Here is a 15,866-nt window from a genome sequence, read left to right as displayed (position 1 = left end):
TCCCCACTCATGATCCAATCTATGTCATACAAATAAACTTAACACAGAACAATTATCAGTCATGTGTTTCTACAATTAATGGTAACTGAGTTATATCAGAAAATGCCTCCCCCGTAACATTTGGCCTTCTCCCAACAATATACTATAATCCCATAATCTAACCCCAGTCAACAAAACAAAACAGAAATTTTCTCTGGTAAAAACAAATTGTTTGTCCACATTTATTCATCCTCACATTCACTCACACATTCACTCCATATTTTTGCTAATAGTGGAGCTTCCCGCGTCAGATTCTCCACCCTCAGCAAAATGAGCTCAGTCATTTTTTATTTTCCATAGGAAAATATTTCTTTATGCTTTTGGACTGGATTGACTCGCATAAAATCCTTTTTACAGGGACTTACGACCTGAATAGTCCCCACAGGTAGCTTTCTCCTCAGCCAATTGTAATCTGGAAAGCCCCCTTATATTTGCTCTTCCCGAGAATTTTCAGCGCCGTTATTCACTGTTGCAGGCCTCCTTAAAACAGAAATGAAAAAATAGAGCTGATTATTAGCTCATGAGAACACAAAACAAAATCACCTGACAGGTTTTCTTTAAGTGCACTGTTACAAAATAATGGGCCCAATTTTAGACATGTCGATGTTTCCTAAAACTCCCTCTATTAAAAACAAAAACAACAACCCAAACCTAACTGACAAAATCAACCCATCACCACAACAACCTCAACAACCTTAAAAACACAAGTCTTGCCACCACATAATTTCACCTCCTCAATACACCGAAAGTCTCATTAAAACCACACAATTTGCACACAACAATCACCCCCTTTAACATACTTAAATTCAGCATAAAACCCCCTTATGACAACATATAATCACTAAACTATAAACTATTTCCTACCCAAATCTGTACTTCTCTTGTCTGCCATGCTTCCTCTTCTGAAAGTCACTTCCTCAGTCACACACACACACAGGAAGTTCCTTCGTCACCACTCACTCCAACTAATTTGCATACTGAGTCATCTCTCAATGAGTTGCTGTAACAACAGAAACATATGTTTAAACATTACCAACTCATTAAATCATTTTATTTCTTTCTACAGTGATCACTACTTGATCACTCAGTACGAGAGAGCACTCCTAAGTCACTCTTTTTAAAACTACTTTAATCACTTTTATTTTCATAACTCCCTTTGTCATATAGCTTCTTTGAGTTATTCCTCAGCTTCAAACTCAAGTGTATTTCATTAACCATTCACACCATTCTACCACTCATACAAGTAGCAAACTGATCTTCATTGCGTATCTTTGTGTTCTAAGCCAGGTTTAATCAGTATCTATACAAATAATCATCATGAGCTTGTCTTGTCTTTATAAGGTTAATGCATTTTCTGTTTGTGTATGTTGCTTTTGCAGTGTGTCAGACTCCTTCATAATTCTCCACTTAAGCCGTCAGTTTCTTTCCCAAATTTACTAACCCTTATTTTGATTTCCCCTTAAATAACAGCATTCCTTGTCCTCAGCCAGAAGTTAGGGCTCCACTTGCCACTTACCCCCTCCGCCTTAGCCCAGCGGCTTTACCCTTGAGGTCCCGTCTTCTTCACTTCATCTCACCAGTGAGTCTGAGCTCACAGGGACTGAGTGAGGCCGAGTAATCGTGACTGTGCCTGCCTTAGGTTGTCCCAGGGTTTCGAGGTGGGATCTTACCCGTCATGGGCTATCCAGCCTTCCATACTCGCCTGATACGGGGCCCAAGTGGGCAGGGGAGGGAACACACTGGCTCTGGAAATTAAAGGAGTGTAAGCTGCTTCCTTCATTGCATCTTATATTAAACTATCTCACTTCTGATTCCTTCCTAGAATAATTTCACATATGGCACTTTGTGTATGTGTGTTTTCTATTCATTAATGTAATTGTCAGTTATTTTCTCTCTTCATTTTACCTTCTTTTGTTTGTTTGTGACGTTCTACTTTAGTTCTACTAAACCTTGATGTAAAAACAATACTCCCTTATTTCACACACACACTCTGCATTTTGCCTACGCACACACTTCTCTCTCAGACTTCCTCTGTTCACACACCGCCTTGCACTCACTCTACTATCAACTTTCATAGTGTTATTATTATTTAGTATTTTGTACACCTCACACCCAATCCCTCAAAGCCTACTACTCACAGCATTCACACACTTAGAATCACTCAAAATATGCTTTCCTAAAAGTATTTTAGACATGCTTGTCATAATCAAAAAGAGCAAGTCAAAAACAAAAAACAATTGAAACCCCTATTAATTCTCACAGCACACACAAGAAATTGAAAAAATAAAGCACACCAGCAACTATTGCTTGAGAGAAGGTACTGAAAGTAACATGTTAATCTTAAATATACACAGTGCACTCTATATTTATCTATCTACATTCAAACTCAGTCAATTACTATACATCCACTACGGCAACTCAAAACTTTATTTATAACCCTCTAATGAACATAATGGCATTTGAAACACACACTCAACAATGTTTGCAGCAGTATTTGTAAAACCAACTGTGGTTTAAACAGTTCACTGCTTACTCATTTGCATTTTCACTCACACACACACCGTCTAACAATAGCTCCAGCATTGCCTCAGACTCCTTTCACACAGAGATCTCTTATTTTATATTACAAAGACATCTTATATTTACAACCACTGTCAGATCTGTCAGCTTTAGCGCCTACACAATTTAGACAAATTTAAAATAACCGCCCAGCGGATAAACTCCCTGAGTTTTTTGCGACCAATTAACCAGTATCAGACTTTAACTGTTTCTGGCCTCATCTCTAAAATCCCTAACTCAATTTAAAAGCGTCAACCAACCCAAACTTTGCCTGAAGCTCTATTTTTTGGCGTTTCCCAGCCAAGGCTTTCCCCGAAGTTTTAAGTTAAAGTTACACGCCCGAAGTCCAACTTCTTCTGACCAAAAAAGCGCAGACTACCGTTCCAAACGGTAAGGAGACTCTAACTCCTAGCTATTTTGGAGGTTCCCAAGTTCTCCCCGGTTGCCAACCGTACTAACCCTATTCGCCGATAGGTCAGGGCCAAGTGTCCTTGGCCGGGAGGGAGCATTACCTCCGAGAACTGCGCTTCCTACCAGTCCAACTGGCGTTCTTGAGTAATTTATAATACTTTGAAACAACAGTAAAACACCCAACAAAGTGTATGACTGAGGCAGATCGACCCTGATGGACAATGGGGACTCTAACCCACAAATTGACCAACAAAGGTCTGACCTAATGACCAACCGGGACTTTAACCCACAAAATGACCAAATTCCCTACCAAACTACTTGAGACTCTAACTCAATTTCTTTGGGACTTCAACCCAGTATTTAAACTTTTCCTGGCAGACTCTAACTGCTTTAGCAGACTTTAACTGCTTTCATTTCTTCTTTCTTCTTAGCAGAACTCTAACTGCTTCAACTCATGAGATTTTTCATCAAAATCAAAACAGACATCCACCAGTAACTTCAGTGAGTAGACTTAAATTTTATCATATCCAATTTGGCACACTTTGGAAATAATTCAACAGGTAGTGCCTTACCTTTGGATAAGCCGGCTTATGCCCACTCACTTCGACCACTGGAATTCATGTCTGCCCGTCAGACCACCTAAGACCAAATTTCTCCATCTACACCTCCAATTCTCCCTCCTCAACCACCGGACGAAGCCCCCAAATGTTAAGGTTCAAAATTGAGGAAGGAGGGTACAAACCACCCATGGTCCAGAAGCTCTTGGTCAAACAATGATTTTAATGACTACACACGTGTGGGAAGACACTCTGTATGCAGACAGCAAGTAGTCTTCGACTTCCTCAAAGCATACACAGATTTTATACCGTCAGGGCTTGATTTACTGACGCCCCTTCATGCGTCACAGACAGGATATATACACATACGTCAAATCAAAACCACAACGACTTTTAACACAGTTTAAAAAGAACATCGTCTTCTATCTTCATGGCTGGCACTTCCTGTCTACCTTTCAGTTCTTGTCTTGTTCCTCTTTCTTGCCGAGACAACAAGGAACGGTTCCTCTTTTACCGAGACAATTTTGCAGTTACAGCCAGACATGACTAAACTCTTTCCTATAAATAAATCTAACTAATGTGTGTGTGTTGACCTCACTCAGCCTCTATGTCACCTCTCGCACTTCTGACCTTTTACCAGACCAGAGGCTCACTGAGACTATGTGTATGTCCTCTACTAAATAAATGTTTTAACCAAGAACCTCTACTAAAACCTTAATATAAAATGACCTGATATAAGTGTTTTGTAAGCATGTATTGCAATTCCTTCTATGTTCTAGTTTTCCCTCAGCATGTATCACCTGAACAGTCACGTCAGTGAAGCTTAAGACCTTTAAAGAACCTGAACATCAACTCAAATAAGCACAGATATGCAATATGTATAAAATAGTTATAACTGCACCTGGAATACAAAGTTAACATCATCATAAACATCTTAAGGCCATCTTAAAGCTATCTGTTACATTGTTAAAGCAATGATCATACTGCAGATTATATTATCAATGCAATGGTACTGATAATAATTATTTAACAATAACAGTAAAATAATTTCCCTGCTCCACACACTTCACTACTGTTAAAATCTAAAGTCAATGCTAGATCACAGCACACTGCAGCCAATTGCTGCAGCGTGTGCGTGTGCACGTGTGTGTGCAAGTATGTGTGCACGTGTGGGTCTATACGTTCCTCCAGGTTCATTGTACAACTTGATTCAGCCCGATTCATTACTTGAAGGTCACTAATGCCTTGACACATAAACACACACCCACAGTGTATTGAATTAAATATTCATAATACTGCGACTGTAGCAGACTATTGAGGCGCATTCAGGTTGAACAAGAAGAGATTTTTTGCGCGTTGACCTCCAGACGGCCGTCTGAGGTTATTCACCTCAAACAACAATGAACTTACTGCAGAGATGTTAGCTGTATCTAATTCCGTTTATGAGCCTTTATATTCACTTTTGATGGCATTAGAAATGCCTTAATATTGAGCCTGAATGGACCTTTGGTGATTGGTCACTCTCAAGCAGAGCAATCTCAGGTGATTGTGTAGTTTGCATGTAAAATTAAAGCAATCCAATGAACTTCAACTACCACATTTACAATAAAAGTGATTATAAGTCGGATTATAAGTTACATGTTTTTTATTTTGCATGTTTTTATTATGATTATCATAATTATTATGACAGTTGATTGTAAAGTATATACAGTAAGAACCCTGTGCAGAAGTGCGTATAGTGCGGTGGTTTACACATTCGCTTAAAAAGCGATCTCCCAGCAGGAGATCAGATTCCTTTGGGGTTGTATCAGGAAGGACATCCGGCATCAAACATGTGGAGCTTTCCGCTGTGGCGGTCCTTTGTCAGTGAGGGAGCAGCCGAAAGTAGCTTTATGTAGAAATACGCAGAATTAGTTGTAGATAATTATAAAGACATAACGGCACGAGCAGTGCTGTAGGAGGGGCTCCAGAGTCACACCTGTAAACAGCCTGTCCACATGGCTAGCTAACAACTGCAATGCAAGTGAGCTGTGGCTCTGTGAGACCTCTTTCTGTCACTGTATTCACAGGTGCCTGAGGTATCAGTAATGAGGATCAGCATGTATACTTGCACAAACACTGCATGTAAAGCAGCAGAAATGTTTGGAGGGGTATTTGGATCAGAGCTGTAGACATGGGCTACACCAGAGTGACAATAATCAAACACCCGGAGTGCAAAAGAATAAACAGCCATGAGAGCATGGAGAGCTTCAGCAGCCTTTACCCACATTCCTGTTTTATCCGCACCTTCTCAGGTGACGACGTTTAGAACAATGGTGCAAAAGTGCATTTCTATGAATCTTCAATATTTCTTTGTACGGAAAATTCAAAGCCAAAGACTCACAAGCTACCAGTAATAGTGTAATCATTTAAATGACTGAGGGTGCAAGGCATACGTGTGCGTTCATGCAGAACCTGGCCTGACAGAAATGTGCAAAACCGAACTCGGTCCACCTGACTCAGGTCAACAATGACAGAACAATTAGCAAACGTTAACGTGAGCTTTTGCAAACCTCGGCTCAAGATAGTTTTATTATTATTATTACTTTATTTAAACTGCTCGTTAACAGGAATTAAACTTTTAAATGAAATCGGAAGCTAGCTTATCCAATTAGCCTGTCTCAAACTGTCATGGCTGACTAAATGAACAAAGTTCACATAATCTTATATATTCGTGTCTTGATTTATAAAACATGTAGTTCTGTTTCTGAATTTCTGTTCATACCAAAACGGTTGTTTGACTGAATCCAATGTGATCAGCGAGACTCAATGATTTGGTCTTTTTTTTAACAGCTGTATATAACTGTGGCCATGTGAGTTTATGAATGGTGCACTTATTTTTTTTAAAGATATTTTCAAACTGATCAGTGAATTCATTTTGCGTATTTTGCCCCCACATTTTTTTTTAATTAGCTTCCTTTTTTAAGCATCATTTTTCCTTCAACCAGCTTTCAATTACTCCTACGTTTTTTGGCATTTTTTTCTCATTTCTGAGACATTTTGCATGGAATGTGATATCTACGTTGCGTTACCTGAGGTGTAAGACGTCCGTATCTATCCTCTTGTAGGTGGAGCGTCGTCAAGCACCCAGCTGGAGAAGGGGGCCGGACATAAAAGACTGCCTTAAGACAAAACTAAAGACACAAAGAGCATCTAAAGCTTCTTTTTTTTTCCTCCTTGAATTTACAAAAAGAAAACCGATTCAGTCCTCAAGCTTTTTCTGTCTCTGCTTCAGTTCTGAGGATTTTTTCTCTTCCCTCCTTGCCTGTGGTGGTTGTGAACTGCTTTTTTTGCTTCATGTTTCACTTCGTACAAGTTCCCATCGAGGAGAATCAAAAAACAAAAACCTGATTAAAGAAATATTTTTTGGTTGGAGAAATTTTCCCGAATAACGAGGAGTTAATCATCTTTGGTTCCTCTGGGATCTTTTTTTTTGTTTTTGTCCCTCCTCATCCTCGGTAGGTCACTTTTTGGGGAGCGGATTTGTACCTTTTCGCCTACGCTGCACTGTTCTCTTTGTGGATGTAACTGACGCCTAAGTGGACTCGTCACGATCGCAGTGGATTATTGGCCTTTTGTGGGTTCTTGCTCTTGTCGCCTCTTTTTATCAGCTGGTTTGAAGCTTCTTTTCTGTGTGAGAACTACACATTGTTTCCCAAAAGTCACATTTTATGGGCCATATTTGAACTTTATTGACCTTTCTCCAAAAGTTGATTCTGTTCATCTGGACATAGCGTTTTGTGGGAGAAAAGTTTCGTCACTCATCCAAGTGACTTCTTCAGTCTCAGCTGACTGCAGGTTCCCCCAATCTTATAAATGGCTCGTCTAGCACAGCACAAGAAGTCTAAGACCAGGCAACAAAGGAAGTTTGACTTACTTGTTGTACGTCGGAAACCACCACAAAATATGGAGAGTGTCCTCAGTGACCAGAAGAGACAAGGATGCAACACCGAGGATGTGGATAAGTGGGTGAAGAATTTGTCTGACAGACAGCTCACCAAAACAAAGAAAAACATCCTTGCTAAAGGGTTGGATTTTGCTGTCACACCAAGACAAATCCCACTAGTGGAGCTGATCGCAGCCACAGAAACAGCAATTCGTAACAACAATATTGCAGAAGTGGAAGCAGAGCAACTACGGACGAAAGTTTCGGCCTCTCTCAGCAACGCAAAGCCCCCAGCATCTAACATCACCATGGAGGAGAGGAAGGCACTCACATCACTTAGTGATGACAACAACATTATCATCCTTCCAGCAGACAAGGGTAGGTGCACAGTACTGCTAAACCAGAAAGGCTATCATGAGAAAAATTTGTCACAACTCAGTGACGAAAATACTTATGAGCCCCTGAAACGAGACCAAGGAAGTGGCTACAGGAAGAGGGTGATAGACTGTCTGAAGCAGTTAGAACAAGACAAGGCTATTGACCGGACCTCGCATCACAGGCTATACCCAAGGGAGTCTACACCAAGTCTGTATGGTTTACCGAAAATACATAAACAGGGTGCACCTTTAAGACCGATTGTCTGCATGATCAACTTGGTCACCTATAACATCTCCAAGTTTCTGGCTTCGATCCTCAACCCGCTGGTGGGCAGCTCTGAACACCACATCCAGTTGTTGAGAAGGTGAGAAATGTTATTATGGAGTCAGATGAAACAATGGTCTCGTACGACGTTACATCTCTCTTCACTTGCATCCCAGTCACGGAAGCGTTGGAGGTAGTCCGTAAAAGATTACAGGATGACACCAACCTCAGCAACAGGACCACTCTCAGCATCGACCAAGTGTGTTTGCTTTTGGAACTGTGTCTTCATTCCACCTACTTCACATACAAGGGTCAGTTCTACAGGCAGAAACATGGGTGCGCCATGGGCTCCCCAGTTTCACCCATCGTGGCCAATTTGTACATGGAAGAAGTGGAAAAGATGGCTTTGCTATCCTACCCTGGAACACCACCAAGCCATTGGTTCAGATATGTGGATGACACCTGGGTGAAAATCAAATCTCAGGACATACTACATTTCACCGATCACATTAACTCGGTGGACCGACACCGTCACCAGGGAGGATATGAAAAGTGGCAGGTTAGCCTTCTTAGACTGTGAAATTTCCATCAGTAATTTGGGACATCTAAAAGCTGACGTGTACCGTAAACCTACACATACGGATCAGTATTTAAGGTTTGACTCTCATCATCCACTGGAGCACAAACTGGGTGTCATCAGGATGCTACAACACAGAGCGAACACCATCCCCACTGACACAGCGGCCAGGGAGGCAGAAGAACAGCACATCAAGAAGGCCCTGAGTAAATGTGGTTATCCCAGCTGGACTTTTGTCAAAGCTGGAAAGGCACCTAAAGAAAGCTCCAGCCGATCCAGGAGAGAAGGACAACCGCTGCCCAAGCGAAAACCTGTAGTGATCCCATATGTGTCAGGAATATCAGAGCAGTTAAGATGCATTTTTTCTAAACACTGGGTCTCTGTGGCTTTTAAACCCCAAAACACGCTGTGCCAAAAACTGGTCCACCCCAAGGATCGGGTCCTCCAACACAAACAGAGTAACATAGTGTACGCTGTTAAGTGCCAGGAGGATTGCCATGATTTATACATCAGGGAAACCAAACAACCTTTGGCGAAGCGGATGGCACAACACAGAAGAGCTACCTCGTCAGGCCAGGACTCTGCAGTCTATTTACACCTACAGGCCAGTGGACACTCTTTCAATGATGAGGATGTACACATCCTGGACAGGGAGGAACGCTGGTTTGAGCGCGGAGTCAAGGAGGCCATTTACGTAAAAAGGGAAAGACCATCTCTGAATCGAGGAGGGGGCCTAAGGGTACATCTGTCACCATCTTACAATGCTGTGATTGCAGCCATTCCCTAACTCTCTGTGAATGGTACTCATAGTCATTGATCAGTGGGCTTTGGTCAGTGGGTTTTGGTCAGTGGTTGTTGATCAATGGTCATGAGAATTTGCATAATTACGATTAAGGAACTGACCTCCCAGCCCATTGTTCCTTCAGTGGGCTGGTTTCAGTCATTATGCAAATGAACTGTTTATAAGACTGGGGAAACCTGCAGTCAGCTGAGACTGAAGAAGTCACTTGGATGAGTGACGAAACGTTTCTCCCACAAAACGCTACATTCAGATGAACAGAGTCAACTTTTGGAGATTTACTTTCCTGGATGATTGAGAATGCATCAAGAAGATTTATTGACCTTTGTTTCCTTTTTCTGTAGCCCCCGTGCCTGGAGTTGATGAGTGACAGTCAGGGTTCGGAGGACAGGGTGATTGGCAGATAATCAGCCAACCTGCTTTCTCTCACAGGCCGACAGAAAGGCTTGTCAGGGTGGACAGAAACTCACTCCTGCCACTTCACTTCCTTTATAATTGATTTAGAATTGACTGGCCACACTCTTACATTCAGATGTCCTCTTGTTTGTCTTGTAAACTGGAGTCAGATGATAAAATGAAAATCAGTTTAATCTATGTTTCCAGTGTAGAAGTTACGCCGAGCTCAGAGACTGAAAGCTGGAGAAAACTGCTGCATGAAGAAGAAAGGAAAAAGACGATGCATTCATTCATTTTTTTATTCAGGTTACTGATAAAGTTACAGGTCATTAGGTTAAAATTCAGAGAAAAATAAAACAAATCTTTGTATAATTACAAATTTACTAGAATTTATTGATTCTTTCTTCTTTTTTGCACATTCAATTTCTGTTTTATCAAATGAGACATTTTTAGTAAAGTCAATGGACTTATTTGAAGTTTATGAGCATTTTCTTATAATTGGTTGATGAATTCCTGAAAAACCTTTCGATGGAATTAAAACAGCAGCTTTGTTCTGCTTCCGGTTGCTGTGCTGAGCAAACGCCATCATCCTGTATCTAAAACCAGAACTATTATTATTATCTAAAGAACTACAAGCACCAAAAGATAACTGATAACTTTATCATAGTATATACTGTGTCGCAATACATAAATATTCAGACGCGATCATTCTGTCGTGATCTCTCTGTTTAAAGTCTGCTGCTGCTCCATATCCAAACCACAGTCAGCTCCACGTCCTCCTTTACCCCTCCTGTCCAAAAAAGCTCATTTTAACAACAAATAGCTTGGAGATTTCCTTTTTTTTAGGCCATTTAAGATTTAACTGCCAGTGAATCCTGTCATTCAGGCAGTTAGACTCCTTATCGACCTGTTAATCAAATCATTAACGACTGAAGCTCTTATTGACCTGCCAATCAGAGCTTTTCTTTCTTGTATCTTCCAGTAAATAGACTTGTGTAGGACTCAGCTGGTTGGTTGGTTAGTGCTACAGCTTAGTAACAAATGAATAACAGCCGAAAACCAGGATTATTTGTTTGTAAGTACAAAAGTGTGTTTATTCTGACTTATAGCGGTATGTTTATGGGATATAAAGTTGTAAAATGGTGTATGAATTTGAATATTTGTAGTGATCACTGGTTTGCTGTAGAAATCCAACAGAGCAGCTCAGTGGCTTGCTACTGTACCTGTGAATGTACTTTGTATTCAGAGGTTTTTATTAAAATAAATAAGTGCTGATATCATGTACCGCAGCTTTACTTTCTCTTTTCATCTGTTTTCTGCACGTCTGAAGCCAAAAGCAACACACACACACACACACACACACAGAAAGTTTGCTCTTGTTCCTGAGCACCTTGTATGAGACACCTTAACGTATCTATTTTCACGGGAGACCTCAGCGGGGATATCATATTGACTTTGCTTCCAAAGTTTTAATTGCACAATTATGTATCATCTCAAGCTGCTTGATTATTGATCGTGGAAAGCATAAACATGTTTGCAGTGTTGATGAGTAAACCCTCTCTAATGAGCCTGCACTCAGTAAACTAGCTCATGTTTCTACATGACTGTTGTGGAATCTAAAGTAAGGCCCAATCTTCTTAAACCTTTCCGAAATATTGATGATTATCCCTAACTTATTGACTTCAGTAGAAGGCATCACCCCAGAGAGTGTGCTGAAATGTTTCTCCTCCTTCTAAGTGAAAGGCGTGAGTTCTCACACCAGTACAAAGACGGGGAACTGTCCGCATCGGTCTCATCAAGTTAAAAGAATTTCAGCTGATGCGAAGATCCAACAATGAGCTGGTTTAAGTTAGATCAACAGGTTCAGTCAACTCAAGAATTTTCCCACCATTAGTTGCACTTCAAGAAAAACTCATGGTGCAGTAATCTGAATATTTGGTGTCAGTGCAACACTGACTCCATTCTTTGAGGGTTGTGATGCTGCGCTGTAGGGTATTGTTTCATGTACCACATGACTGTGAGGGATAGAGATGGACTAGCTCGTCGTTAACGTGGCCCATTGGTTCATAAAGAATCGACCACTGGGGCTCATGCTTGATATAGACCCGTTCTTTGACCTTAACTTTCAGTGTTTGTTCTGGCAATTGAACAGTTTTTAAGAATAAACTCAGAGGATCAAAGGTCAAAGGATGTGAAATGCAAACATTTCCGAGCGTTCAAATTGACCTGGAGATGAAAAGAAAAGGACAGCGACTCAGAGCGCTTAGTCTTTTTTTATCAGTATAATTAAATATCATGCAGTCACTGAGGCTTCACCGCAGTGAAAATAGCTTCGTGTGTGTGTGTGCGCGGCTGTGCGTGTGTGAAGTTTCTGTGAAATGTGTGTCGTTGCAAACTTTTTGAAGTTTGTGTCTGCTCACTCAGGTACGCTGCTGTCATTTTCTGACTAATTTTCTCCTTCAGTGACAGCTCTACACCTGGTTACACACACGCGCACAAACGCACACACCCCTCTGAGCCCATATACGTGAGCTGCTGTCACTTGGACTATGTGACTAAATTTCTATCAGCTATACTGTGCCTGTGGGTGCACAGTTGAGTATTCTAGCTGACTTTAACCTGTTGAGAATCCAGAGATTTGAACCCGAGTGGGGTCACTGATCTCCTGAACTCTGGTCCACCTATCGTAGGTGCTGTTTACCTTCAGCTCAGGTCAGAAAAAAGAATGACAAGCAGTAGATTTATCAGCCGTAAGCCGTCCACACCTTTGCACAGGTCACTGACATCCACGAGTTTTAGGTCTGTGGTATGCAAAACGTGCAAAATAGTTTTTTCCCTGTTTTAGATCAAACAGATGCCATGAAAAGATTCATATTATATTTTTTAAATGTCTTTCCCTGAACATGAAGGCAGTTTTGCACCAGTCTTATGTTACTGTAGGCTCTTTATAAAACACCTGCAGGAGGCTGTTTTGGTGATTTAAAATAGAACTAAAGTTTCGCGTCTGGATGAGGACAAACTGCACTTTCCTTACAGGTCACACTCATATTACATTAGATTGGAATGAATCATTTTCAGCACAGAACTGAATATAATTAGTTAGTAAATAGACATGTTTTTATATACTAATAGAAGCCAATAAAGTAAATAAAGCTGAAAACTGGACGTTTTTGGAAAACAGTACATGTAAAAATATGTCGGGAGTCTCAAAGATTTGTATATTTTTCTCATGTACTGTGGAGCTTTGCTTCTCACCGGTTTTACACACCAAGCACATTGTAAACAAAATGACAGGAAATTCAGAATTTTTCAGATCTGAATTTGTCCTGTAACGTACATATGCACCAAAAAAATGCACTGAAAAAAAAAAAAGAACTAGAGTCGACATGAAGCTTGTCCTGATGTTTCTAAAGAAGAATAGCTAGAAACTGAATCTCTGGATACACCCAGTTCTCAGGAGAAGGCAGCGGCAGGGAGATTTTCAGGAGTTGAAGCTGTTTCACGGCCGCTTTCGTCCGTACTTCAGGATGCCGGTGGGGCAGTTTGAGCTGAGGAAGCAGAGAAATCATTTCAGAGAGTAAATAACCTCGAGCAGCACCTAGCTGTGTGTCTGAGGTCAAATAGGATTTCCATCATCAGTGCACTTGTTCCCAAATGCTGTGGCCTGATTGGTCAGGTCTGGTTATTTGCAAACAAAAATCTAACTTGGTCAGAAAAAATAAGCACTGCAAGGTCGTCCTGTGAAATTTGGCTGCATTAAGAATATGCGAGTCCGAAATATATTTAAAACGCAAACTTTACGCGTCCGGTGTCTGAAGAACTTTACACCATGAATAAGCCTCAGCTATAAAAGCTCGATGAAGCTGTAAATATTACATATTCCATGTATTCCACATGCATGATGGTTTCTGTGGCTGGTTCTGTACAAAAGAGCATCAGCGCATGTTCTCCCTCAGTTATTACATAACAGGAGCTAAAATTTACATAATTATCTAGCCAACCAAAAGTGACAACCATATGTGGTTTGGCCTTTCGACACACTCAGCTGGAAAAGCCACGTTATCTCTCTGTAGACTCTCACCATTTGTTGAGCTACCGCTGGTATACTGGCCTGTGATTGGCTCAGCTGTTTCCATCCAGTAATCTGACTAGCTGAGAGCAAAATGAATCTCCACTGCACCTTTGAATGTAGCACCAGCGAACTCACACAAACCAGAATCGCACGTGCACCCAAGATCTGCCGCTTTGCACGAGCCACTCTCTCTCTTTTTTTCTTCTTTTTTTTTACCTCGACAACCGAGGCTTGTAATCTTGCAAGTCGAGCGTGTGAAAAAGACCAGGATTAATCAGTTTACCGCCCCACCAGAGAGAGGACACGCTGCCTTAATAAATAAATATGAATAAGCTTGTAGAGTTTGGAACAGACCATTAAAAAGTCAGAGAGAACATGGACCAAAGTGAAGCTCGAGGTGTGTTTGGGTTCAAGTGAGAGGATCAAGGAGATGTCACAAGTCGCTTTTGGATCAGATCCAATTATGTGAGGCTGATAGCGGCGTGTATGTGTGTGTGTCGCCCTGGAAGTCTTTCAGAGTGTGGTCGTCTTACCTTATCTTTTGTGGTAAATAGACTGCTAAAGATGCCGTGCGTGGTTTTTTTGTGTGCGTGTGAGAACCAGTCCATACTTGGTGCCGCTGTTATATTTTAATTAAAGCCGAACAGCAGCCTTAATTACTGCCATGATAAACAACACCTCTCTCTCTCTCTCATCAAAGCACCGACAAAGCTTCCTCAGATGTACACACACACACACACACACACACTCAAAGCCTGCGGTTGGTCTCGGTGGTGCAGCAGAACTGTGTTTATGGCTGTTAATGAAAACTGAGGCCAGAGTCCCAGAATCCCAACGCTAATCACCATCTAACTCTCTGGACAGGAGAGGATGGAGGGAGAGAGAGATGAAGGGTGGGAGATGGAGTTTTTAGAGACCACGACACATGAGCGTGTTCATGTCTGTACGTGTAGAAACAGATAAAAAGTGGCGGTGCAGTCATCCGTCAATTTGCTATGATTACTCTGCTCGCATGTATTGCAAGCGTCTGCTCGGATTACTCATCTTGTGGGGACCCGTCTTCCTTCTGAGGACGAAAATGTAAAGATCCCACAACTCAATCACTCTTGTTTACAATAGTTAAGATGAAGGCTAAGTTTAAACAAGCAGTAGTTATGGCTAAGGGCAGCGTTAAGTCCTCTGAAGTGATGGAAGCAAAACTGTGTGTGTGTGTGTGTGTGTGTGTGTGTGTGTGTGTGTACGTGCGTTTATGTGTGTGTTGGTGCAGAATGACAAAGGAAAAGTCTAAAAAAGTCATGAGCTCTGCAAGCATGGATTCAGCTGTGCATGTAGGTAGTGTTTGTGAGCCACTTTGCAATTTCCCTTCAGTTTTATTCATAAAGTATGATTTTAAATCAACAGTCACTTTTGATTCTTCGATAAACACACCATTAGAGAACGAACCCTAGCAAACTTGTTGGTGACAGTGGGGAGGAAAAACACGTTTTGTGTGTAACGGCCTTTAGAGTTAGGTGAAATGTTTCAGTGGACCATTTCACCTATCACCTTGGGTTTGGTGAGGTCTGAGGCAGGACTAATGTAAGGATTATGTTGCAAGACAAAAGGTCATCACAGTGTTTGCATGCAGGGTTAATATATTTATGCACTGTTTTCAGGTGTTAGCTGTGGATGAGAAATTAGCACTTTGCAGAATGTGAGGCCCTGCTCTGCTGTTTCCACACAGAGAATCTGAAAATAACCCAGAACAGAGAGTTTATTAACCACACACAGACTCACTGAGCTCAAACAGGCTGGAGAAAATGGACCTTATAAAGAGACACGAGCGCCCAGAGAGCACTGCGAGTCTGAGTGGAGAGGGCAGCTGGGAAACACTGAGATGTACTTCCTCC

At 41.3% G+C, this 15,866-nt stretch overlaps 1 protein-coding gene across 3 annotated transcripts in view; it reads left to right on the top strand.

Moving 5' to 3' along the window:
- LOC101466889 (protocadherin-1) overlaps positions 1–15,866 on the top strand; it is a 230,540-nt gene that overhangs the window by 165,163 nt on the left and 49,511 nt on the right. Inside the window, exon 5 of one of the 3 annotated variants that reach the window (XM_004552050.6) lies at positions 6,674–11,194. The exons of the other annotated variants lie outside the window; for them this stretch is intronic. Coding sequence (XP_004552107.1) covers positions 6,674–6,732 — 59 coding nt within the window. The 3' untranslated portion in view covers positions 6,733–11,194. Of the gene's footprint in view, positions 1–6,673; positions 11,195–15,866 lie in introns of those variants that run through there. 3 annotated transcript variants of the gene reach the window in all.

The sequence above is a fragment of the Maylandia zebra genome, linkage group LG2 (genome assembly GCF_041146795.1).
Source record: "Maylandia zebra isolate NMK-2024a linkage group LG2, Mzebra_GT3a, whole genome shotgun sequence".
Classification (NCBI taxonomy): domain Eukaryota; kingdom Metazoa; phylum Chordata; class Actinopteri; order Cichliformes; family Cichlidae; genus Maylandia; species Maylandia zebra.
The sequence above is the reverse complement of the archived record's forward strand: the minus strand, read 5'-3'. Positions and strand labels throughout refer to the sequence as shown.